This window comes from Rhinoderma darwinii, chromosome 4 (assembly GCF_050947455.1).
Source record: "Rhinoderma darwinii isolate aRhiDar2 chromosome 4, aRhiDar2.hap1, whole genome shotgun sequence".
Classification (NCBI taxonomy): domain Eukaryota; kingdom Metazoa; phylum Chordata; class Amphibia; order Anura; family Rhinodermatidae; genus Rhinoderma; species Rhinoderma darwinii.
The window spans coordinates 44,811,539-44,838,715 of NC_134690.1; the positions used below are offsets into that span (position 1 = coordinate 44,811,539).

At 47.4% G+C, this 27,177-nt stretch overlaps 1 protein-coding gene across 2 annotated transcripts in view; it reads right to left on the bottom strand.

The window, feature by feature from the left end:
• Window positions 1-27,177, bottom strand: part of VSNL1 (visinin like 1) — a 176,060-nt gene that overhangs the window by 5,953 nt on the left and 142,930 nt on the right. For both annotated transcript variants that reach the window (XM_075861072.1, XM_075861071.1), the window contains exon 3: window positions 17,668-17,883. In XM_075861072.1, coding sequence (XP_075717187.1) covers window positions 17,668-17,883 — 216 coding nt within the window. The remainder of the gene's footprint in view (window positions 1-17,667; window positions 17,884-27,177) is intronic.

A 27,177-nucleotide genomic window follows, 5' to 3' on the forward strand; every position in this document is an offset into this window, starting at 1 on the left:
ACTAGCTGCTATGATGTCTCCTGTACACAGCACACAGAGAGAAGAGGAGATCCCCTATCTCTTTTTAACACACATAGAAGCAGCAAAAGTATGGAGAATATTATACAGCACTACTGAGCAGGGTTAGTTTGAATCCAGCACTGGAGTGAGACAGTAAAACACTTACTAGAAGCTACAGAAGCAAATGTGTATCTGTGCCTCTCTCTCTCTCTGCAGATGCTCACTCCTTGACCTCCTCCTCCACCACCCCCTTCCCTCTCTACAGACTTCTATGGCCAGCACCTGATTGCTCAGAGAGCTAATAATTGTGTTCATCTCTTCTTCCCTCAAAATGGATTTACTAGCAAATTGAGAGTGAATAACAGTGGCACAAAGATTGCAGTGACCATGCGTGGAGGGGAAGGGGGCCTGCTCTGGATCCCCTTAGGATGCCACATCAGGCAGTCTGTGCCATGGCGCAAACAAGATCCACACACCAGACAGCGTCAGGACGTTATCTCCGATGCAGCACACAATGTCCTGACGCTAGACGTTGTGTGCCACGTCTCATACAACATTCTGAAGCTGCCGGCGCCAGGACTTCTATGCGCCACAGCACGCACTGGGCCTAATGAATGGCAGTCTAAGGGGATCCGAGGCGGGTTTCCTGTGGACAAGAGAAGATGGAGGAGAGGTGAGTAAAGTCTTATGTACATGTGCCTGATCTAGTGGCCTGATTTGGGAGGCGGGCCCCAGGACAGGGCCTGACAGCTCCTGGTTTTGTCCTTGGTGAATGATCAGTGTAGAGGTCTGAGGAAGGGGAAGAGGAGTCTGCAAGTGGAGAAAGAGGCCATTTTTTGTTATTAGATTATTCCAAAGTTTCTTATCACCTCTTGTATTACGGATTTATGTGAAAGAAATTGGAATGACGGTTACACTTTAAGTGAGTGCTCTATAGCGTCCACAACGGCTGACTATCAGTTACAGTAAGAAGAGCAGCACTGGAGAAGAAACTACTACTGTAGCAAGTGAAATAGTTATATTATTAAACAGGGAGTTGCTTTAAAGGGGGTTGTCTGCTTGGGGCTTTTCCTTTTTGGTAGTAGAGTCTTCAGCAATAAGCTGATCACACTTTATTTTGCTGCTGGGACCCCCAGGTGTAAGCTATGGGGGCACAGAACAGTAAATGATCAATCCCCCTAAAGCGCCACCACAAGGGAAAAGAAGCATTATGTAGCACTTATTGAAATCAATAGGCTGTCCGTGTAACGCATTGACGTACCCGGTTCTCCAGAAAGAGAGACGCTCTTCGTAGCTGCTCTCCGCTCTGGCTAATAGAGGGGCCCGGAAAACCCCCTTTATTAAAGGGGTTGTCCAGGGAAAAAAAAATTCTAAAAAATGTCCCCCAGCCTTGATTTGCCTTCCCTAATACCCCCTATTAAACTTCTAACCAGTTTCTGTTTGATTTCCATTATCACTGTTGCTTTTTCTGTTTGTTTACATCCCTTGCTGTTTGTTTACATCCCTTACTGGCTGTTTCCTGTCTTGTAACCCACTATACCCATGATCCCGGCTGCATCTGAGGAGACAGTTGCATCCTCCCCCTTCCTCCAAAGCACCTCAGCTATTTGCATACTGCCACGCCCCTCTATGGTCACATGGTCCTTCCCTGCTCTAATTACAGATTACAGGCAGAGGCTCCCTCCCTGCACACTGTCTGAGGCCGGATTACACCAGCGTGTGCCTTTTGCTTGCGCAAAAAACGCGTCGTTTTGTGCGCGTAAAAGGTACATAACAGCTCCGTGTGTCAGCAGCGTATGATGCATGGCTGCGTTATTTTCGCGCAGCCGCCATCATTATGACACTGTTTGTATGTTTGTAGCACGTGGTGCTTTTCTGGTTCTGTTTTCATTCATACTTTTTACTGCTGTTGCGCGAATCACGCGCGTACCACGGAAGTGCTTCCGTGTGCTGCGCGTGATTTTCACGCACCCATTGACTTTAATGGGTGCGTGATGCGCGAACAACACACAAATATCGGACATGTCGTGAGTTTTACTCAGCGGACACACGCTGCGTGAAACTCACAGACAATCTGCACGGCCCCATAGACTAATATAGGTCTGTGCGAGGCGCGTGAAAATCACGCGCGTTGCACGGACGTATTACACGTTCGTCTAAATAAGCGCTTACACAGTAATAATCATCATTATCCTTTGTGCCTCCATCTATCCCTGATCTAAGTACAGGCACCCGTCTCCCTCCTCCGCCCCTTCCACACAGCCCCCTGTAGGTAATGCCACACAGCCCCCCTGTAGGTAATGCCACACAGCCACGCTGTAGGTAATACCACACAGCCCCCCTGTAGGTAATGCCACACAGCCCCGCTGTAGGTAATGCCACACAGCCCCCCTGTAGGTAATTCCACACAGCCCCCTTGTAGGTAATGCCACACAGCCCCCTGTAGGTAATGCCACACAGCCCCCTGTAAGTAGTGCCACACAGCCCCCCTGTAGGTAATTCCACACAGCCCCCTGGTAGGTAATGCCACACAGCCCCCCTGTAGGTAATGCCACACAGCCCCCCTGTAGGTAATGCCACACAGCCCCCTTGTAGGTAATGCCACATAGCCCCCCCTGTAGGTAATGCCACGCAGCCCCCTGTAAGTAATGCCACGCAGCCCCCTGTAAGTAATGCCACACAGCCCCCTGTAAGTAATGCCACACAGCCCCCTGTAAGTAATGCCACACAGCCCCCTGTAAGTAATGCCACACAGCCCCCCTGTAGGCAGTGCCACACATCCCCCTTGTAGGCAGTGCCACACAGCCCCCTGTAAGTAATGCCACACAGCCCCCTGTAAGTAATGCCACACAGCCCCCTGTAAGTAATGCCACACAGCCCCCCTGTAGTTAATGCCACACAGCGCCCCTGTAGGTAATGCCACACAGCCCCCCTGTAGGTAATGCCACACAGCCCCCTTGTAGGTAATGCCACACAGCCCCCTGTAGGTAATGCCACACAGCCCCCTGTAGGTAATGCCACATAGCCCCCCTGTAGGTAATGCCACATAGCCCTCCCCTGTAGGTAATGCCACATAGCCCCCCCTGTAGGTAATGCCACATAGCCCCCCCTGTAGGTAATGCCACATAGCCCCCCTGTAGGTAATGCCACATAGCCCCCCCTGTAGGTAATGCCACATAGCCCCCCCTGTAGGTAATGCCACATAACCCCCCTGTAGGTAATGCCACATAGCCCCCCTGTAGGTAATGCCATACAGCCCCCCTGTAGGCAATGCCACACAGCCCCCCTTGTAGGTAGTGCCACCCCCCCCCCCTACTTTCCTGTAGGGGACGGCTCTGGAGAAATCCCTCACTTCACTGTCCATATATGAAAAGTGAAGTGAGGTACTTCTCCTGGAACGGAATCCCCGGCCACATCGGCGGGGATTCCGCTTCAGAAGTCCCTGATGTCACTGTGTCCATATATGGACACAGTGAAGTCTGTGACTTCTCCTGGAGCGGCATCCCCGGGCCAATTCACAGGTGATTCCGCTTCAGAAGTCACTGTGTCCATATATGGACACAGTGAAGTCCGTGACTTCTCCTGGAGCGGAATCCCCGGCCACATCGGCGGGGATTCCGCTTCATTAGTCCCTGACGTCACTGTCCATATATGGACACAGTGAAGTCTGTGACTTCTCTTGGAGCGGAATCCCCGGCCAATTCGCCGGTGATTCCGCTTCAGAAGTCACTGTGTCCATATATGGACACAATGAAGTCTGTGACTTCTCCTGGAGCGGAATCCCCAATCCCGGGCTTGGGGATTCCGCTCCTACAGTGAGCAAATAAACACCCTCCTCCTCCTCACATGCGCTTCGGTCTGTGAGGAGGAGAAGGAGAGAGCGAGCTACGGCAGACACGGCCGTCACAGTGCACACCGACACCACATATTAAAACTTGCGCATGCGCAATGACACACGGCTGCTGAAGACGCAGCCATATCATTTAACAGAGCATGCGTGGTAGTGTCAACCACGCATGCTCTAAGCAGATGGGGAAAACACGTGGTACAGTTACGTCATTTATGACGTAACCGTACAAAGTGAAAACCGGAAACCGTGGCAAACCGGAAGTTAGGCGCGAATGGACGGGTATGCACAGGAAGTGCACATTTTACATGGACAAGCGGTCACGTGACGGATGAGGGGATTACACGATGCATCCAGCAAATCAAACGTAAGTACATTACAAAGTTAAATGTTTTTTATTGTTTAGTTTCATTAAAAGTAATTTTCTACTTCCGGAAAACCCCTTTAAGATTAAAATGGTTTTCCTAAACCAGACACCCCATTTAATTCATTACTATGTTATGATATCATTAGAAAAAATGTATCACAAACAATAAAGAAACAGTGTAGACCATACATCACAGACCTGGAGCATCAGAAGTTTGGCGAAAATTAAACTGGGTCACGTAAAATACTTTATTCATGATACAAAAATCTGCATTTTTAAGTTAACATTTGGAGAAATAACTTGAAATGCCTGGAAGAACAGGAAAAAAGCTGCTCAATGCTTTGCCCTGACCCCTAGTTATATAACGTATGTAGGAAACTAATGTTGCAGGTGGCACCAGAATAATAAATCATCTCATTTACACACGCGCTCGATTAAAAGATTTAGTGATATCTGAAACGACAGAGAAAAATATTGGGTTCAAGCATTTTTTTTTTTGTGTCGAATTCAGAGAACAATAACTTTTCAGCAGCTTGAAGCATATAAAAGAAACCTACAGCAATCCTGCCAGACTTTTTGGAGTTTCTTTTTTTTTTTACGCCGTTTGCCATGCAGTATTAATAACATGTTAAATTCATCCCCTGGGTCATTTGATTTCTTTATGTTTTACTATTTTTACACAATAAAATCACTTTTAATTGAAAAAAAGGGTGTATTTTTATTTTTTACTTTGGTCATTTCTAGTATACTTTTTTATTTTACTTTTTTTGTCTTGAATCTGCTAGTAATTTCTCCAATAATACCTTACTATACTATCATGTTTTATACCTTTTTTAGAGTCAGGGTATATTCACACGTGGCAGATTTGTTGCAGAAATTTCTGGGACTGTCCAATTCATCTGAATGGGGCTTGTAGAAAAGCCATGTGCGTGCTGCAGAAACAACCCCTTTCACTTGTATGGAAAGTTTTTTTCAAACAAAAGAAATTTCGGCAACAAATCTGCTAAGTGTGAATATATCTTAACACTGACATACTCTATGAGGTCCTGCATATATATACATGACAGGCCTAGGGGCCTGTGTGTGGCCCCTGGCTGACAAGGCAGCCCACTGGCACCCTGCGAGTACATTGCAAGTGGCTGATGGGATAATAGAGGGAGACCCTTCCCCCTGTTAAACCGCTTAGGTGCCATATTTTTTCCAACTGAACTTCTAGGCGCTTGAAACATATGATAGTCTCTAGAAAATAGCAATTAGACCTACCGGTAATTGTATTTCCAGGAATCCATCATGACAGCACCACAGGAGGTTGCCCTCTTGACCTCTGTAGGGACAGGAAGACAGAGAGGTTAAAAGGCCCCTCCCACCACCCACTTGCCAGTGTTTTTCAATTACTACACCAGGATGGATGCAACCCTATTTTATTTCTAGGGATAATAACTGACATGTTAAATGCACAAATCAGAATTCAATCAGGGAGGGATGTAATGGTGCTGTCATGATGGATTCCTGGAAATACAATTACCGGTAGGTCTAATTGCTATTTTCCAGTACATCCCTCATGACAGCACTACAGGAGCAATACCAGATTATAATGCTCAGGGCGGGACTATGGATTGAAGGACTTTCCGTCCAAAACTTAAATCCGTATCGGACAGAACATCGAGCCTATAATGTTTGTAAAACGTATGATGGCTTGACCAAGTGGCAGCTCTGCAGATTTGGTCCATAGAGGCTTCTCTTCTTTCTGCCCAGGATGCCGAAACTGCCCTCGTTGAATGGGCTCTGATGCCTTGTGGGGTACATAGTCCTTGGGACTTGTAGGCTTCTTGTATGGTGGTTTTTACCCATCTCGCTAGAGAGCCTTTTGAGGCTTTCTTTCCTCTATTCTTTCCCCCAAATAGGACAAATAGATTTTTATCTTGTCTCCAGGAGGAGGTTCTATCCAGATACTGAAGAATTGTTCGCCTGACATCCAGGCAATGGAATTTTTCTTCTTGTTGGTTTTTTGGATCTGGATAAAAGGAAGGTAGAATTATTTCTTGTTCTCTATGGAAAGCAGTAGATACCTTTGGAATAAAGGAGGGATCCAGCTTTAGAATGATCTTATCCTCTTGTACTTTTAGGTAGGGTTCTATGACTGACAGAGATTGGATTTCTCCAATCCTTGCTGAAGTAATAGCGACTAAGAATTCAGCTTTTAGAGTTAAAAAATGCATACTAATTTCGTCGAGCGGCTCAAAGGGGGGCTCACAAAGAGTCGTTAACACCACATTCAAATCCCAGGTAGGAACTGATTTCTTTAGGGAAGGTTTCAGTTTAGAGACCGCTTGGGTGAATCTTCTGATCCATCGATGTTCAGCCAGAGGAGTGTTAAAAAAATTACCTAAGGCTGAAATCTGTATTTTTAAGGTACTAGGGCTAAGTCCTTTTTTGAATCCCGATTGTAAGAAATCTAGGATTTTCGCAATGTTGGGAGAAAAGGGGTCTGGTCCTGGGTTTCCATGCCAGGAACAGAATTTCTTCCAAATCTTTTGATAGATTTTAGAGGTAACTTCTTTATGACTTGATAAGATAGTTGAAATTACCTCGTCTGACAGACCGTGGTTCCTCAAGATCTGCCTTTCAGGATCCAGGCTGACAATTTCAGAGTTTCTATCCCCTGGAAGAATAAGGGACCCTGGGAGAGAAGATTCTCCCTGGCTGGGAGCATGATAGGGTCTTCCAACGCTAGGTATTGTACGATTGGAAACCAACTTCTTTTTGGCCAATAGGGAAGAATAATGATGAGCTTTGTCAAATCTTCCTGGATTTTTCTTAATACCATTGGTATTAGAGGAAACGGAGGAAAGGCATAGGCCAGATCCATGTCCCAGGGTTGGGACAATGCATCTACTCCCAATGGGTTGTCTCTGAGATTTAGGGAGAAGAATGTCTCTACTTGAGTGTTCTTCCTCGTGGCAAACAGGTCTATTTGTGGATAACCCCAATTTCGGGTTAGGGACAGAAAGACATCCCTGTTTAGGGACCATTCTCCAGGGACTCCCTTGTCTATGTTGTTTGTGCAGAGCCACCACAGGAGGGATGATTTCACAGTCTCGGAAATTTGAATTTTTAAATTCAGGGAGTTTTGTTTTCGATCCCACCGGGACAAGATCAGATTCTGTGTAAGGGTCTGGAGTGAAATTGGCTCCATGGAATAGATTGGATGCAAGACGTCATCATTCCCAACATCCGCATACATTCCCTTATGGAACAGGCGTCTTTCCCCCAAAATTTTCTTATTTCTGCCAGTAGGAGTATTTGTTTCTCTCTTGGGAGGAAGGAATGCTGAAGGGAGGAGTCCAGCAGTACTCCTAAGAAGACCTTCTGTTTCTGGGGAGGAAGACTCGACTTCTGAAAGCTGATTATCCATCCCAATTCTTGTAGGAGGGAAAGAACCTGTGACCGATGACTGACTAAGATAGCCGGAGTATCTGCTGTCAACAAGAAGTCGTCTAGATATGGGATAATTACTATACCTTGATTTCTTATGAATGCCATGATCTCTGCCATAATTTTTGTAAAAATTCTGGGGGCGGAGGAAAGGCCGAAGGGGAGGCAGACAAACTGGAAGTGGAGAATGGAAGGACCGTCCTGAATTGCGAATCTGAGGAATCTCTGGTACGCGGGGTGGATAGGAACGTGATAATACGCATCCTTTAAATCGATCGTACACATTGATGCCTCTTCCCTTATTAGAGGAATAGTCGATCTGATAGACTCCATCTTGAATTTCCGATAATTCACCCATTTGTTTAGGACCTTCAGGTTGATTATTGTCCTGTAGGAACCGTTTGGTTTTTTGACCAAGAAGATTTTTGAATAGTGGCCTTTGCATATTTCGTTGTGGGGAACTGGAGAAATGGCTCTCAATCTGAGTAGTTTCTGGACGTCCTGGATAAGGATCTGATGAAGATCTTTTGCTTGGTACTGGGTTACTAGGAATTTCTCTGGAGGAAAATTCTATTTTGTATCCTTCTTCTATTATCTTTAGAACCCAGGGGTTCTGGGTTATTCTCGACCATTTGGGATAAAAATGTAGGAGTCTTCCCCCCACGCTCTTGGCGTCATTGCTTTGAGGGCTGGAATTAATTATTTGTGTTAAGGAGATATCCTCGACCCCTTTTGCCTTTGGGGTAACTCCAGCGACCGGACTTCCCTTTCCTGCTGTAGTTCTGTGAGGTAGGATCCCTCTGTTGGCGAAATCTTCCAAACTGAGGGGGTTTTTTTGGTTTCTCTTCAGGAAACCCCTTTTTTCTATCTGTTGCACTCTCCAGCATGTTATCAAGGAGAGGACCGAACATCAGAGACCCTGTAAACGGGATAGAACACAACTTGTTTTTGGACTTCGTATCTCCTGACCACATTTTGAGCCATAATGCTCTTCTAGCAGCATTTGAGAGAGCCCCATTCCTGGCAGCAAATCTAATAGATTCCGCTGAAGCGTGTACCAAGAATCCGGTTGCCATCTTTAGTAAGGGTAGAGATTCTAATAGATCTTGTCGTGATGTCTTCATCATCAAATGGGTCTCTAGCTGGTTTAGCCATATAAACATTGCTCTTGCTACTGATGTGGCCGCGATATTAGTTGAGATCAAGGCAGAGGAAGATTCCCACGCTCTTTTCAGTAGTCCGTCTGCCTTTCGGTCCATGGCGTCCCTCAACTGAGAGGCATCTTCAAATGGGATTGCGGTTTTTTTAGCAACCCTGGCGACTGGGACATCTACTTTTGGGATCTCATCCCAAGGCTTAGTGTCCTCTGGATCAAAGAGAAGTCTGTTTTTAAAATCTCTTGAAATGAAGAGCCTTTTTTCTGAATCTTCCCACTCAATTGTCACCATTCTTTTAAGATTTTCGTTTACCGGAAAAACCCTTGTTTTCTTTTCCGTTAGACCTCCAAACATCTCATCCTGGATGGTATGTGGTTGGTCTTCTTCGGGAATATCCATAGTTTCCCGTATTGCTTGAATTAAGGTATCCGACATCTCGGAAGAGAAGAAATTTTTTTTCTCTTGAGTGGAAGAAGTTGAAGGCAAGAGTTCCTCTCTTTCTTCTAACTCATCCTCCGATAGGTAATAGCACTCCTGCTCAGAGTCCGACCCCTGAGAAGGAGGCCAATATTTTTGATCCACTTCAATCCGCGGTCTTTTTGCCCGGGAGTGTGAGGGAGTTTCTTGCGGAGGGGCGAGGGAGGCTACTGATTGACCCACTTCTTCACGAATCATAGTCCTAAGTAGGGATGCACGGTGCATCGAAACTTCGATACTGTTTCGATACTGTGCATCCCTAAACGGTTCGATACCGCTATTTCCTGTATTTCGATACTGAGCTGCGCAGCCGCACAACTCAGTATAGTAATACATGAATGTATGGGAGCGCAGCCGCGGCTGTGTAATTCAGCCACAGCCCCGGTCCTCAGTCATGATAAGTTTGCGGGGTCAGGATGATGCGATGCGGCCAGCGCTGCACTAATGAGCGGCGGCACTGGAGACAGAACATGGCGGGCGCTCTACAAAACACCTCCATGTTCTCTCTCCAGTGCCTGAACTGCCGCTCATTAGTGCAGCGCCGGCCGCACCTCCTCATGCTGACCGCGCACGCACTTCCTGTCAGGAGCGGGGCAATGGCTGTATTACACAGCCGCAGCCCCGCTCTATAACGGCGGAGATCAGAGAAACATCTCATCTCCGCCGTTATTCCCCTGAATGCTGCGATCACAGCTGACTGCAGCATTCAGGGGAAAATGAGAAGGGGGGATGCCCCTGGATCGCGTCACAGGGAATTCCTGTGACGCGATCGAGGGCCATACCATATATGGGCAGACAGCCCAGGGTCTATTGACGGACCCCAGGGCTGTCTTACCATATTTCATGTTGTTAGGACATACCCAAGTATGTCCTAACAACTGCCTGTGTACTATCTGTCCACAGGCTAATGTACTGGCGTATATCTGATATATGTCAGTACATTAAAGTTTAAAAATAAAGTAAAAACAAAGTATTGTTAAATTTAAAAAAAAAAAATACACATTCACCTTTTTTACAATAAACATTAAAATAAGTCTCAATACATAAAATACACATTCAGTAATGGCGCGCACAACAATTTTTTTGCATCATTTATGATGCGTACGCTGTAAAAAAATTAAATAAACACGGCTTTCATTCACTTATTAATGTGAGGCGCGAGGTGCGATGAATTTAACCTCCATGTTCCTCACATTAATAGTAATTAACCCCATCATGTACCTCGCACATTAACCCATTATGACTGAGAAACATGATGGGATTAATTACTATTAATGTGAGGCGCGTTCAAAATTCATCACACGTCGCGCCTCACCTCAGAAAACGGAAGAATTTTTTTTTTTATTACTGTTGGCAAAAGTATCGAAACTGGTATCGAAATCGCAATACTAAACGAAGTATCGGTATCGAAGTCCAAATTCTGGTATCGTGACATCCCTAGTCCTAAGTTCGGACATGAACGTTGGTTGTTCCTCCTTTAGTATTTTTGCAATACAATCCTGACACAATTGTTTTCTATGGGACTCTGGCAATTTTTTTGCACAAGTCGCACATTTTTTAACCTTCTTTTTATCAGTTTGTCTCTGAGAGGAATCTTTTTCCTAGAGAAAACAGAAGGTAGGTAAAGTATGGTGTACATACATAAGGGGTCATACCCTTCCCCCAAGGGTGAGACTCACGTGACCCTGGGACATATCTGGAGTTCCATCAGGACGAGGAAGTTCCATACCGCGACAGGTAACAGGCAATGCAATATGCAATCCACAAAAAATTAATCCAAGTTAGAGTTATCAGCTCTAACTACATACCTGTGCGTGTCCCTTTAAATGCGGGCGTTTTGAATTTCCCGCCTTCCAAGATGGCCGCGGACAGGAAGAAGTGTGACGTCATTTCCGGTCGGCTATTCGTCCAGCATGTACCTGGAGTGCAGCCGCCATAGCCGGCGACTGAGGCTTGCTATGCGGTGCAGCGAGGATCCCTGCCGGTGCGTCCATGCCTATGGAGCTGCCGGTCCCCGCCTGGTCTGCGGCCCGGCCGAAGCCTGCTTGGGAAACCCCAGCCCCTACACACTACCAGAACCCTGCCTAGGATTCCTCCGGTAGGTGTCTCAGGGAGGGAGCTAAGGGACCCGTCGTTTGAGGGGTGTTAGCTTGGGCTTTAGGGGGAAGAGAACGGGGAGTGCACGGAGCCCCCGATCTTGCCCCCTGCCCGAGTTTCTTTCCTGCACCAATACAGGAGCGACGCTCTCTGCTCCTGACCCTTGTGGGGACAGGAAGAACACTGGCAAGTGGGTGGTGGGAGGGGCCTTTTAACCTCTCTGTCTTCCTGTCCCTACAGAGGTCAAGAGGGCAACCTCCTGTAGTGCTGTCATAAGGGATGTACTGGAAAACTGCTTTATAGATGATATATTACCCCGTATCTATGTCCAAGATGTTAAATGCTGCCTAACCTTGCGCTAGATCTGGTCTATCCAATGTCTGTTTCATGAGTGTTTTTAAAGGGCTTTTTTACATCGGCCTTGTTTATATATTGTTTTTAATAATATGATCCATTTGGATAAATTGTCTTCTTATATTGTGGATAGTTATAGTGCAGATTTTTTTTTTTAGTAGTCATAGTGATTTCCGAGCAGTTTGGGTCATGTGGCCTTTATAGGTTTATAACATCAGTATATACCCTTAGGAAAAGTGTCTAATATGTCTAGCGAGTTTCGCCAAATTAAACCAAATTAAAAATGCTACATTTTATCACACTATTGATAAATCTTCCGCAATATATACAGTAATAAATCCTTTAAAACGGCACCTGAGTGCAGATTATCATATATTCTGGATTATCAGACATAACACATTATTATTCAGTCACAGAGCAGTATATACAAGAGGTTTTCTCACAAGACATATTCACAGCAGACCGATAGGTTATGTTATCACACTCTGATTGACCTGAATCCGACCACTGGGACCCCACTGATCCCCCTCCGCAATTCTTTTTTACCATATCCAGTGAATGCGGCTGTGTTGCAGTTCCCACGTGACGCCTGGTCGGAGGTGGCGCTGTTTCATAGTAAAAAACAAAGGTGCCACAGATCTTTACCTCGCTTTGCAGCATCTTGGCTCTGGGGGTTGGCGAGTGTAAAACCACTGGAACCCAAAAAAAAATCAGAGAGTAATGGCGGGGATATGTTTCCTGATTTGTTCTCTTATGCTGGAAACCGGTCCCGAATTGTCAAACTTTTTGTATTATTGGATGGTTAATTAAAGGAATGTCACTGTATAGTAATAGATAATACATACATACACTATAGGGCAAAAAAAGTATATGGACACCCTTCCTAATTATTGAGTTCAGTTGCTTCAGACAAAACATTTGCAAACAGGTGCGTAAACGCAAGCACACAGCCATGCGATCTCCATAAAAAGCTCAGTGACGTTACACATGGCACTGTCATAGGATGTCACCTGTGTCACAAGTCACTTTGTGAAACTTCTGATCTGCTAGATCTGTCCCGGTCACCTGTAAATGTTAGGATTGTGAAGTGGAAGTGTCTAGGAATAACAACAGCTCCGCCACAAAGTGGTAGACCGCGCCATAACTCATAGTGGGTACCGCCGAGTGCCAAAGAGCATGGACTGTAAAAATCGCTTATCCATTGTTGTATCACTCACTACAGAGATCCAAACTGCCTCTGGAAGTGACATCAGCTTCGTGAAATGGGTTTCCACGGTCGCTGCACGCAAGCCTAAGATCACCATGTACAATGCCAAGCGTTGGCTGGAGTGGTGTACAGCATGCCACAACAGGACTTTGGGGCAGTGTGTTCTCTGGGACGTCTCACTATCTGGCAAGTCTGATGGAGGAATATGAGTTTGGCGGATGCCGGGAGAACACTACCTACCAGAATCCATAGTGACTACTGTAACATGTGATGGAGGAGTGATAATGGTCTGGGGCTGTTTTCCTGGTTTTGGCCATTTATTTCCAGTGAAGGGATTAGTAAATGCTACAGCATACAAAGACATTTTACACAATTGTTGTTTCCAACTTTGTGGGTTTGGTCCTTTCCTGTTTCAGCATAACCGTGCCCCATACACAAAGCAACGTCCATAAATACATGGTGTGGGGAGTTTGTTGTTGAAGAACTTGAGTAGCTGTACAGAGTCCTGACCTCAACACCATCCAACACCTTTGGGATGAATTGGAACCGCGAGTACAAACCAGACCTTCTAATCCAACATCAGTCATTCCCAGGAGAGTGGAGACTGTTATAGCCGTAGTAGGGGGCCCAACTCCATATTAGCACCCATGGTTTTGGAATGGGATGTCCAGCAAGCTCATATAGGTGTGATGGTCAGGTGTCCACATACTTATGGCCAGATATTGTTTTTCTTACAGACCTATAGACTGTATCTCCAGATCAGGATGGCAGCTATTACCTTAAAGGAACAGTGTCATCACAAATTATTTTTTTATATGTTAAAGATGTTAGTGCTTTATTAAAAACGTTTATATTCATTTGTGTGTTTGTGTTTTACTTTTTCTTATTTTTACACTTTTTCTTCCCTATGGGGGCTGCCATTTTTTGTTCCATTTCTGTCTGTGTCGATTAACGACACATACAGACATGGAATACGGCAGCCACAGTCCCATAGGGACTGCGAACGGCTCCCGTCCCATTGACTTCAGTGTACGGCGTCTGTGTGGGAACTGCGCATGCGCCGCTCCCACACAGTCCAATTCGAAATTGGCGCCGTCCGGCGCCATTTTCCTGTGGACCGGAAGTCGCAGCCGGACAGTAATATTACTACTTCCGGTCGCGGCTTCCGGATTTGTGCACTTGGACCAGCGGCAGCAAACGGAGCGGACGGGCCGGAGGGAGCCGCGGCGGCAGGAGCAGGTAAGAGATTTCAATGTATGTTCGTGTTTGTGTGTGTTTACTACTGTATGTAAACCTACTACACTGTGTGTTAGCTCAAAAAATGGCGACACACAGCGTAGGAGGTTACACCGTTCAAACCCCTCGTTTATCCCGGCACTAGCCAGGATAAAGGAGGGGGGGATGCTGAGAGCTCACTAGAGCGAGGGCTTTTAACCCATTGTTGCAATGCTGCAATTTTGGGAATAGCTCCATCTAGTGACCAAAAATGGGTAGTATTATAAATTAGAATTAATTTATAATATTTCCTGACTATTTCCTGACTCGTGAAAAAAATAAAAAAAATGTGAACAATGTTTAATCACCCACACACTAAATGTTTAATTTTTTTAAAAAAAACATGTTTTTCTGGCAACACATTCCCTTTAAGGCCCCATGCACACGACCGTAAATTCGGCCGTGATTACGGCCCCATTCAGTTTTATTGGCCGCGGACACCTTAAGGTATCGCTATGGATGGGTGTCCATGCCATAGAACTGCGTTCGGGAATTATGGAGCATGTCCGTTTTTCGTGTTTTACGGGACCTGCTCCTATACTTCGTATGGGAGCACGGCCCGAAAATGTGGGTGGCCATCGGTGGCCGGCCGTGCCCAAAATCGCGGGCCGTGATAACGGGCGCAGCCATGTGCATGGGACCTAACACAGCATTCTCCTGTTCATAACAATGATTCAGTGGGTCACAATCCTGCCCTTTACTAACATTATTGGGTAGGAATGTGATCTTACTCACCACTGGCTTCTGTGCCTCCATTCATGACCATAAGTACCCCCCCAAATCCCCCCTGATCATTCCCGACAATGATTTCATGCCCAATAGAGATTATGGTTATTTCAAGAGCAGCTCTGTCCATATAACTTGGAGCTTATTAAATCCCCCCCTTTATGTGGTGGCATCGGCCACGTGATGGCTTTTATATAAATCTCCCATATCATTATCTGGTGATGTCAAAGCACAAGAATAACAGATGTATTGTACCCTTCTGTGTATGTCTCGTTCTGGTGCAAGTTCATTATTCATAAGATTAGGAATGTATTAACACAACATTGTGACAGTAAGCTACGTCTGTATGAAAATGTGCTCTTATCTCGCTTCAGTTGTCCCCCGGCCTGTGGTTACAGCGCTGATGATCCTGAACTAACATTCATTAATTGCTGGAATAAGCTTTTTATGTACACACTATGGCCTTAACTGATATAGCAGAGCTAAGTTTGTCAATTCATTCTGTGGGGCTACAGTGTTTGTGAATTATGATGCAGGTTGAATGGCAGCCCCATGTAAAAGTACATTAACCGCCATAGGGGCAGCATTCACGCCAGGGCCCTGGTGCCAGAGGGAAGCTGAAAGGATACAAGTATAATAAAATATATTGTGATGATGCGGGCCCTGGTTCGCCAGGTGCCAAGTGTAAGATTTGCTAGCAGGCTTGTAGAAACAGTGACCCTGACCGGGCAGCAGCTCTACTGTATCTGTAACATAGCAGACAATAATAACAACAACTTCCTGTCAGTGAATTAGGAAAAAGGGAAAAAGTCTACAGCAGAAATGGCAGAGCTTTGAAGGGAATGGCTTCACAAAGGTCCTGCACATAAGAACTAGCGTATCTTCAATCCAGTTACAGTTGGATTGAGGTCCAATAATAATAATAATAATTCAGGTCGGCCATTTCCAGTTTTTATCCTCCCTGGCCATATCTCTGCCTCTGCATGACCGCATGCACTACAATGACACTTGTATTCAGTAATGAGCAAACGCTCAGTACATCTGTTTTTTCGATATATGCTAATAGTTGATATTATAAAAATGCTAAATATTCTTTAATAGATTTCCTTGCAGCCACATATCTAGTCCAAGCCCTCATATCGACGGAAAAATAAAAAGTTATGGTTTTTGGAAGAAAGGTAGAAAAAAACTAAAAATGAAAGAAAAAAACGAAGGCCCTATTCACATGACAGGGATTCCCGGCTGTGTGATGGCCGTTTTTTTGAACACACAGCCTCAGTAGGAACATTAGACCCAAAATGTGGCTATTCACACGGCCGATATTTTGACGGGCTGGTAAACAAGGCGGCCATCAAAAAAAATGGTGCATGCCCTACTTTCAGCCGTTCTCCCGGCCGCACGGCTCCCATAGAAGTCTATGGGGCCGTGTAAGGCACGGCTGTCACTCGGATGTGATCCGAGTGACGGCCGAGCTTTCAGCCGCTCGTTCGCACTCTTCCCCTCCAAAGTGCATGTGAGGACGAGGAGATTTTTTTGCTCCCTGTAGGAGCCGAATCCCTAATCCCCGGCCACAGCATTGCCGAAGTTGTGGCCGGGGATTCCGCTCCAGGAGAAGTCCTTAACTTGACTGTCTATATATGGACAGTCACGTCAGGGACCTCTCCTGACGCGGTCCCCTACTCCTGAAACGGAATCCCTGGCGCTGTGGCCAATGTTTCCGTTCCAGGAGAAGTCCCTGACTTCACTGTCCATATATGGACAAAGTGACGTCAGGGACTTCTGAAGCGGAATCCCCGGCGCTGTGGCCGGTGTTTCCGCTCCAGGAGAAGTTCCTGACTTCACTGTCCATATATGGACACAGTGACGTCAGGGACTTCTGAAGCTAAATCCCCCGCGCTGTGGCCGGTGTTTCCGCTCCAGGAGAAGTCCCTGACTTCACTGTCCATATATGGAAATTGAAGTCAGGGACTTCTCCTGGAACGATCCCCTACAGTGCCGATATCTACAGAAAGGTAGGGGGTGCCATCTATGGGGGGGGGGGGCTGCTATGTAAAAGGCTGCTGTGTGGCATTACCTACAGGGGGCTGTGTGTCATTACCTACAGGGGGCTGTCTGGCATTACCTACAGGGGGCTGTCTGGCACTACCTACAGGGGGGCTGTGTGGCACTACCTACAGGGGGGCTGTGTGGCACTACCTACAGGGGGGCTGTGGCAGTTTCTACAGAGGGAAGAGTGTGGCAAAAAAATGATAAATTCAATTCATCGGTTTTTAAAACACGGCCCGGAACGGATGCAAAACGGCCGAGAAAAATGGAACAAAACATCAGTTTTTATTGGCCGACACTCGGACCCTGTGGTGTGAATACAGCCTAAATGGCTGCGGCAGCAAAGGGTTAATAAATAAATAAACCTTTAAAGGGGCAGCTCAAAAACCTGTATTTGTTGATTATTGTTTTAAGGGTTAAACGTAGCACTTGAGTCTTTCATTGTTCAATATACAAAACAGGATAAAAACCTAATCATCCCTAGCCAGGCGGTGCTATCACATTCTGCAATGTAGCAGAGGACAATGCCACTTTGACACTTCATTCATCTAACTTTGTGCTGTGTTAATTATTACCCTCCATAAAAGCTTTCATCTAAGCTGCCCGTGGTAATCTGTGTTGGGTGGTGACGTGTATCATAGCGTAGTCCAGGGTACTCCGGAGACAGATAATCACTAACCTCTATGATCTCCAGCATCTCCACTCTGGTGATTTTACCATCTCCGTCCAGGTCATACATATTGAAAGCCCAATTTAGTTTCTGTTCAAAGCTTCCCCTTGAAGTGATGGACAGAGCGCAGATGAACTCTCTGAAGTCGATGGTCCCATCTCCGTTTTTATCAAAGGTTCTAAAAGCATGCTGGGCAAACTTTGATGCGTCTCCGTATGGGAAAAACTGGCAAAGACAAAGAAAAAAGAAACTGTATAAAGCGTTGAACATATAACGATGTAATATAACATATAAATCTAATACATAAACCTAATGATGGGTATTCCAGTCACAAGATGTATTCCATATGATTTAAGAAATACAAAGTTTTAAGGGGTTATCTCAACACGGCCACCCCCTGACCCTATGCCCTATTATGGCCGTCATAGAGGGGGCACCCCTCTCTGGTCCGCCTTTATGTGCCAGAACAGAGGGCCGCTCTGCTGGACCCGGCATGTCCATGCATTACATGGACGGTCATTCAGTTGAAATGTGTGGCTTGCCGTGGCTTCTCCTGGTGATAACAGCTCAACGGTGTGTCCTCTTTTTTTTAACCGGGGTTGTTTTCATAAGTTAGTCTGCCGTGTGTAGTGGAGACGGCACAAAAAATAAAATTCCGCGATTTTTGTTCAGTTTGCAAAATTTTTTACACCAGAAAACTAGCGTCAAAAAGTAAATAAATTCCTCCCAATTTCCATGCAGGGGATTTGGTACAAATCATCATAACGGTCTGAACTTTGTTGAGCGATAAGTTATGAAAATAATTAACACTGAATTTCAGAACTAATTAGAAACAAAAAAAAACGTACAAAAACCCAACACTATACTGAAAACTATGATTTCAGATATTGCGATGATGACTGGTATTTAAGGCGGTATCTATGGGGAATGGTTTCTGCTATTTAAAGAGGCTCTGTCACCAGATTTTGCAACCCCTATCTGCTATTGCAGCAGATAGGCGCTGCAATGTAGATTACAGTAACGTTTTTATTTTTAAAAAACGAGCATTTTTGGCCAAGTTATGACCATTTTTGTAGTTATGCAAATGAGGCTTGCAAAAGTCCAAGTGGGTGTGTTTAAAAGTAAAAGTCCAACTGGGCGTGTATTATGTGCGTACATCGGGGCGTGTTTACTACTTTTACTAGCTGGGCGTTCTGATGAGAAGTATCATCCACTTCTCTTCAGAACGCCCAGCTTCTGCCTGATCACTGCTGTGACGTCACTCACAGGTCCTGCATCGTGTCGGCACCAGAGGCTTCAGTTGATTCTGCAGCAGCATCAGCGTTTGCAGGTAAGTAGCTACATTGACTTACCTGCTAACGCCGAGGCTGCTGCAGAATCAACTGTAGCCTCTGGTGCCGATGTGTCCGACACGATGCAGGACCTGTGAGTGACGTCACAGATCTGCACTGCCAGAAGCTGGGCGTTCTGAAGAGAAGTGGATGATACTTCTCATCAGAGCGCCCAGCTAGTAAAAGTATTAAAAACGCCCCGATGTACGCACATAATACACGCCCACTTGGACTTTTACTTTTAAACACACCCACTTGGACTTTTGCAAGCCTCATTTGCATAACTACAAAAATGGTCATAACTTGGCCAAAAATGCTCGTTATAAAAAAAATAAAAACGTTACTGTAATCTACATTGCAGCGCCGATCTGCTGCAATAGCAGATAGGGGTTGCAAAATCTGGTGACAGAGCCTCTTTAAGGCGGGAAAACTACTTTTTGATGTATTATAGATACATATGAGAAGATCAATCGATGAAGTCTCTGATCTCAGACCAACACTGATTTCCATAATGAAAGAGCGCAAAAAGCCCCTAGACTCTGGCCACTAACATAAAGGCTATCTCCTTAGATGAGGTTCAAACCACGTTCGGTCGTCGGGTGTATATGCCAAAACAACAAAAATAACAAGAAGTATACTGCACAGTATCTGTAGACATACAGTTGAGTATTTCCGCATCCCCTTTGACAGTATACCCCAAAAAAAGATTTATGTCAACTATTTTGTTAAATGTGGTGTGAACTTTGGTGCCAAACTTTGTCCTTGTCCACACATAATGGAATTGCTGCAGAAAATTTCTGCAGCGTTTCCGCTAAATCTAGCAGACATTCCACCGCGGAAAAATTGAACCATTTCCTGCATTTTTTCCAGCAGAAAATGGTGCTGATTTTGCTGCGTTTTTTTCAAGTCTATGAGATGGTGACATCTCCTCTGAAAAACGCAGACATTGTGTCCATTTTCCGCAGCAAATTTCGGGAAATTCTATTTGTTAAATCTCACCCACTATGCTGCTACTATATTCTGCTCCGGAAATTACGCAGCAATTCCGTTGTGTGTGGACAAGCCCAAGGGCTTGTCCACATGTAATGGAATTGCTGCAGAAACCTTTTGCAGCAATTCCGTTAAAAGTAGCAGACTTTCCGCTGCGATTTTTACAGCAGAAAATGGTGCGGATTCAGCCCACTTTCCGCAGCAGGAAGATGGTAAATACGCACCAGAGGTCAATTTCGGGTCTGAATTTTTACGCAGCGTGTGAATGAGATTTGTTCAATCTCACCCAATTTGCTGCTACTGTATTCTGCGTATTTTCCGTCCGCAATTCCGGACGGAAAAACGCAGCAATTCCGTTATGTGTGGACAAGCCCTAAGTCAGCAGGATGCATCAGGATCAAAAAACAATCCGTCATAGCTGTCTGTTATAAATGGAAGCTATGACACTAGTGTGAACACAGCCTTACAATGCTGTGTTAGATCTACAGTAACAAGTCTCTGAGCAATGCCAAAGGGGTCTGACCACTCTATGGAGCCCTTTTATTCTGGAAATCACTTTTCTCACATGCATCGGTGAAGTATTAGAAGATCATTTTGAATGGATTTCCCTTTAAACCCTTTACTGCCAAAACTAAATGTAATACGTCATGACATTAAATGTCTGTTGCAGCTAGATTATAAGGGCTACGGCTTAGATCTTAGTATCATATTAAAGGCCAGAATTTAAGCCTTCAAATAATACCATTCTCAATACTCGGGACGCAGCACTCATTTGAAGTTGGGGAAAAGTTTTGCGTCTCTAAGGGAGGGGGGCTTCAAAAGAGGGCAGGAAGAAAAATTACACATGACCTGCCTAGGTAGAGTCGTGTGTTAACCTTAAACCATACTATCCCCCACCCCCATTTAGTAACGACACATGACACCGAGGTTGGATGTGAAATGGCCACAGCAGCCGTTTATTAATTTCACAGTTTATAAAAACAATTTAAATCCGAAACATTCGGATAACTAGTTAGGAATCCACCAGAGAATTCCTCCTAATAATTCACATGACCCAACATGGGTCAGAATCATAAATAACCATTAAACGTTAACATTAACCCGAGCAGAGGAAGTCCTTGAAGCCCCTTCAGATGTTCCTTTCAAGAACACACCGAATTAGCCATCTGCAAACCACTAATTACCTCCAGCCGTAAACCAGCTCGGAAGCACCGTTCACCTCTGCAGATGGCTCCACCCACTAGAAGTCCACTTCAAGGGGATAACACCCGTTGAAGCCCTCAAGTGATATACCGCCCACTAGAAGTCCACTTCAAAGGGATAACACCCGATGAAGCCTTCAAGTGACATACCTTCTACCAGAAGACCACTTCAAAGGGATAACACCCGATGAAGTCTTCAACCATGTACCTTTTTTGGGGGACGCATACCCCCGATGCGACCCCCCCACCATTTTGTACTGACTGGCCTCAAGGACTCCCCCCGCCAGCTGCCATGACAACAGAACCTACTCCGGAAAAAAGAAAAACATGTTAAATAAACACACAAAATAAAACACAACGCTCATATACGGACGTACAGAAGACCTAAGGAGTAACAAAACAAGGGTGGGAGGGTGGGAGCTTTGCTTCTTGTGTACTACTCCTCCCGCTGCTTCCGGCTCAATGCCGAGAAACAGCGGGAAGCGCAGTAACGGCCCCCCCGTCCCCCCCAGCTCCTCCCCGTCCCTCCTTCAGCTTCTTCACCTTTCCCTCACCTCTTAACATTAACCCTTTCCCTACCAGGACGGTCATGTCGGCTTCCCTCAAGCCTGCAGCTGCGTCCAGCCTCTTCTTGACCTGCCTAGGTAGAGTCGTGTGTTAACCTTAAACCATACTATCCCCCACCCCCATTTAGTAACGACACATGACACCGAGGTTGGATGTGAAATGGCCACAGCAGCCGTTTATTAATTTCACAGTTTATAAAAACAATTTAAATCCGAAACATTCGGATAACTAGTTAGGAATCCACCAGAGAATTCCTCCTAATAATTCACATGACCCAACATGGGTCAGAATCATAAATAACCATTAAACGTTAACATTAACCCGAGCAGAGGAAGTCCTTGAAGCCCCTTCAGATGTTCCTTTCAAGAACACACCGAATTAGCCATCTGCAAACCACTAATTACCTCCAGCCGTAAACCAGCTCGGAAGCACCGTTCACCTCTGCAGATGGCTCCACCCACTAGAAGTCCACTTCAAGGGGATAACACCCGTTGAAGCCCTCAAGTGATATACCGCCCACTAGAAGTCCACTTCAAAGGGATAACACCCGATGAAGCCTTCAAGTGACATACCTTCTACCAGAAGACCACTTCAAAGGGATAACACCCGATGAAGTCTTCAACCATGTACCTTTTTTGGGGGACGCATACCCCCGATGCGACCCCCCCACCATTTTGTACTGACTGGCCTCAAGGACTCCCCCCGCCACCGCGAAACAGGCCTTGACCACCTTAAGCCTGTGAGTTCCTCCACACCACCACCGCCCTTTCTATGCCTTCTGCTATAGCCAAGCTCCAAATATCAATGCCAACCTCGGTCAGATGAACCCCGTCACTCCTCCAGAAATTCCCCAATCCTGACTCCAAATCCCTATGCCTCACGCAAATGCCCCCGTTCTTTGCCACAAAACGGGACACCGCCCGGTTAACTTTTATCCGAGCCTTATTGACTCTCTCCACCGATCTAGCTAACCGCCAATGCTTCCTTGGGACTATGTCCGACCACACTACCACCAACTTGGGATAAGATACCCACAAACACAACAAATCATGTTTGATATCCCGCACCAACTCACGAAAAGGGCGGACTCCTAAGTCATTCCCACCCACGTGCAACACTAAAACCTCCGGAACCCTATCAAGCCGCACATATGTCTGGAATTCCGCCAACACCCTGTTCCACGACATACCTCTAAACCCCAGCCAATGCACAACCGCATCCTGTCGCGGAATGCGCAACTGGCGACCATCCGGGCGGACGTCCGCCCTCAAAGCCCCCCAGTGCACGTACGAATGACCCATCAACCACACCAGACAAGGAGGCGAATCTGAAACGGAAAACACAGTTAGGCACCACCATATACATTTGCAAGCATAAACAACAAAATTACAACATATGGGGGCGGACATAGGACTTAAACCTTTTAGACTCCCAACGACCAATACGCCTCACCCCCTCATCATCCAACCCCCAGCGCCCTGCTTCCGTTGCTGCGCCAATCCGGAAGGAATGAGATGAATATGAGCCTGCCGCAACCCCAACCGCCGTCAAACATTTTTTAAAAACAGCTCCAAACTGAAACCTGGACAAGAACGACCCGTCCACATGACATAACAAAGGCAAATCTGGAGACCCCCTGTTTTTTGTAAAACCACGCATGCACTCTACTGGGCACATGACCGACCCCGGGAGAGCGAACAAAACTATCAGTTTTCCCTTCCCTAATTGGTCAGTTTTTGATCTACGCAACCATACCTCCAACCGATCTGCAAAAAGGCTCACCTCCCCAGATCTCAGCCCCCCTGCCTGTTTAGTACTTGGCGACACCAACTCACCTATTCTAAATGCTCCGAAGAACGCCAACGAGAAAGCCAACCGAAACAAATCCATTTCATCTGAAGAACGACATACCGATGCCAATGAACCACCCAACAAGCCCAGCAAAGCAAACGACACCGGCCTTCTACTATCCGCCTCCACCCTACCTCTGCGCAACCCCTTCAAAGCCTGCGATACCAGAAATTCCTTCGATACATCCCGCAAGCCCCGCAACTTAAGCCCAAACGCCACCGCGGATATAAACCGGTTCACCTTCGCTACTGAAAACCCCGCCTCCCAGGCATCCCCTAACCAATACAAAAGTGCCACCAACCTGTCTCTATCCGTATTGACATCACCCAACTCTCTTACCCACTCCTCCCACTGCCTCCAACAAGCAGCATAAGCCCTCCACGTCGTGCCCGCCAAAGACCTTTGTAACAGCTGCTCTACGGGACCGATACCAGATCCCATAGATGATCCGGACACGCCAAACCAATACGTTCCGCTCCCGGAGCCAATTGCCGAAACCGGTCCCACTGCGAGCGAGAAAGAGCATCAGCAACACAATTCCGTACACCCGGGACATGCACCGCCACCACCCACGCGTTCAGCGACAAACACACCAACACTAAATGTCGCAACAATTGAACTACCGGAGGAGAGGACGCCGTGATGTTATTAATGGCAAGCACCACACCCATGTTGTCGCAGTAAAAACGGACCTTCTTATCCCTGAGCCTGTCCCCCCAAATGGTAGCCGCCACCACGATGGGAAACAGCTCGAGCAGGGCCAGATTCCGCGTCAATCCACTGGACACCCAGCTAGCCGGCCATTGACCTGCGCACCACGGACCTCCCCCGTAAGCTCCAAAGCCACCCGCCCCAGCCGCATCCGTGAAAATATTCAGATCACTCGTATCCTGCGCTGGGGCCATCCATAGCGAGCGACCATTGTACTGGCCCAAGAAGTCATCCCAAACCTGAAGATCAGCTCGGTGCTCCTCCTTGAGCCTCACAAAATGATGCGGCGCCCGCACTCCCGCCGTTGCCGCCGCCAACCTTCTACCAAACACCCTCCCCATCGGCATAATCCGGCAGGCGAAATTCAACTTCCCCAGCAGCGACTGAAGCTCCCTCAACGACATTTTCTTCCTTCTACAAGCCCGTCGCACCTCCAGCCTCAAAGCACCCAGCTTATCCGCCGGGAGCCGACACTCCATTGCCACCGAGTCAATTTCGATTCCCAAGAAACAAATCGTCGCTACCGGGCCCTCCGTTTTTTCCGGCGCCAAAGGGATCCCAAAATCCCTCGCCACCTTCTGCAGGGCATGAAGCAAGTTACCGCAAACCGGCGAACCCCCCGGGCCAACGCACAAAAAATCATCTAAGTAATGGATCAACGAATCGACCCCGGATACTCCCCTCGTTACCCACTCCACGAAGCTACTAAACGCCTCGAAGTATGCACAAGAAAGAGAACACCCCATCGGAAGGCACCGATCCACGTAAAAGGCCCCATTCCAAAAACAGCCCAACAGCCGTTGGCTTTCTGGATGCACCGGCAACAACCTGAACGCCGCCTCGATGTCGGTTTTTGCTAGCAGCGCCCCCGGACCCGCAGCCCGCACTAACCCCACCGCCTTATCGAATGAGGTATAAACTACGGAACACAACTCGTGATCAATCCCGTCGTTTACCGACGAACCTTTGGGATACGATAAATGTTGAATCAAACGAAACTTTCCGGGCTCGCGTTTAGGGACAATACCCAAAGGGGACACAACTAAATCTTTCACCGGCGACTCCACAAATGGCCCCGACATGCGCCCCAACGAAACTTCTTTTAACAACTTTTCCGACACGACTTCCGCATGCACGTAAGCCGATTTTAAATTTCTCCGCGTAACCGGAACCTCATAAGGAGGCGGAGGAATAACAAAACCAACACTAAACCCTTCATAAAGCAACTTAGCCGCCGCCCTATCCGGATACTCATTTAGATAAGGGGCCATCCTTTCCACCCTCACCGGCGACACCCCCTTGACCAGCCCCGTGCTGGTTCCCGGACCTCTTTTTACGCAGACATTTTGCCGCCCCGTGTGATGCACCATTACACTCGGAGCACACGTGCTTGAACTTGCACGTGGCCCCGAACTTACACTGGCCTTCATTGAATTGCCAGCAAAACCCCGCCTTTCCCCCGCCGCTTGGTCCACTCTGACTAGTCTGGCCTCCCTGGCCACCGCTCCCGGGAAAGGGCTGCCTAACCGGAACCGTAACCCGTAACCAGAGAGCAATATCCTTCTGGTCCCACCGAATCGCCGGCCGAACCGCCTTCCGCTGACGGAATTGCTCATCATATCGCAGCCACGCCTGACCCCCATACGCCCTATGAGCCTCCCCAATAGCATCAAAATAACAAAATAACGCCGAACAATTTTCCGGCGCCTTTTCCCCTATCACACAGCCAATATGGCGAACGCCTGCGACCAATTAACGAACGTCTGCGGGATAAGCCTATACCGCCGCCGTTCCTCCTCGTCCTTTTTACTCTCATCCCGCTTGCTCTTATCCAAATTGAATTTAGCCAGCGGCAAGAGAGAAAAAATTTCAACATATTCATCTTTCCAGATCCGATCACGCACCTCCTGCTTTAAATGCGCCCCCAACGGACCCTCAAAACAAACATACACCTCCCCCCGAGCACGATCGTCCATGCGCACTCGATCGCCGTCCTTCTGTGCCTCAGTCTGCACCGACACCGCGACCGCCTCTCTAACCGCCACCACAGGACGCGCCTGCAACGATCCCACTTCCCTGGAGCCTTCCCAAACTACCGCAGGGGACACTTCCGTTACTACCGGCGCCGCGGCCCTATCCAGGCGCCCCACCAGCTCCCGTAAGCAACCCACTAAATCTGCCAAACCCGCTCCGTCGCGTCCGCCCGCGCCACTACCGGCCCCCGATGCTATGCTAGCAGCCCCCCCGCCGACACCCGACATAAAAATCGCTGGATAAGACAATAAAGGAGTTATACACTCACCGGGCTGCACAGGCGCTGTGTTCCCGTCAGCCGGACCATCCTGACCTCGACGATAGACGTCCAGTTCACCTTCCTCCAGTTCTTCTCTCGCCGACGACTGTCCCTCCCAACGACCTCTTCGGAAAGGGGATGAGGACGCGCTGACCGATGGGCCGGCAACCTGCCGCCCGACCGCCGGGACCCAGACTTCCGACCGGACCTGTTGCCTCGACGTCGCTGCAGATCTAGTCGTCCGTCTAGACGATCCTGACGAAGCCTGCCCCCTGGCCGGAACATCACCATGTGGGGCGGCCGTACCTTGCTCTTGACATCTTCCATCTGATGGGGGAGGGGTGACAGGGAGCCCGGCCTGCGACTCCCTGCTTACCGCCGGACCCCGTCGCGGCCTGGGATTCCTGCCAGGACGCAGGGCCTGGGAAGGGGCGGTCCTCCCAGCTGCCTGGCCTGCAGCGTCCGGGATCGGGCTCCCTCTGCGACGCCGTGTCCGCGGGACTACCTCCGGACTCAGGCGCTCTGGAGGTCGGGACCGCCGAGAGGGACGGGTCGACACAGCCTGCATCGCCGT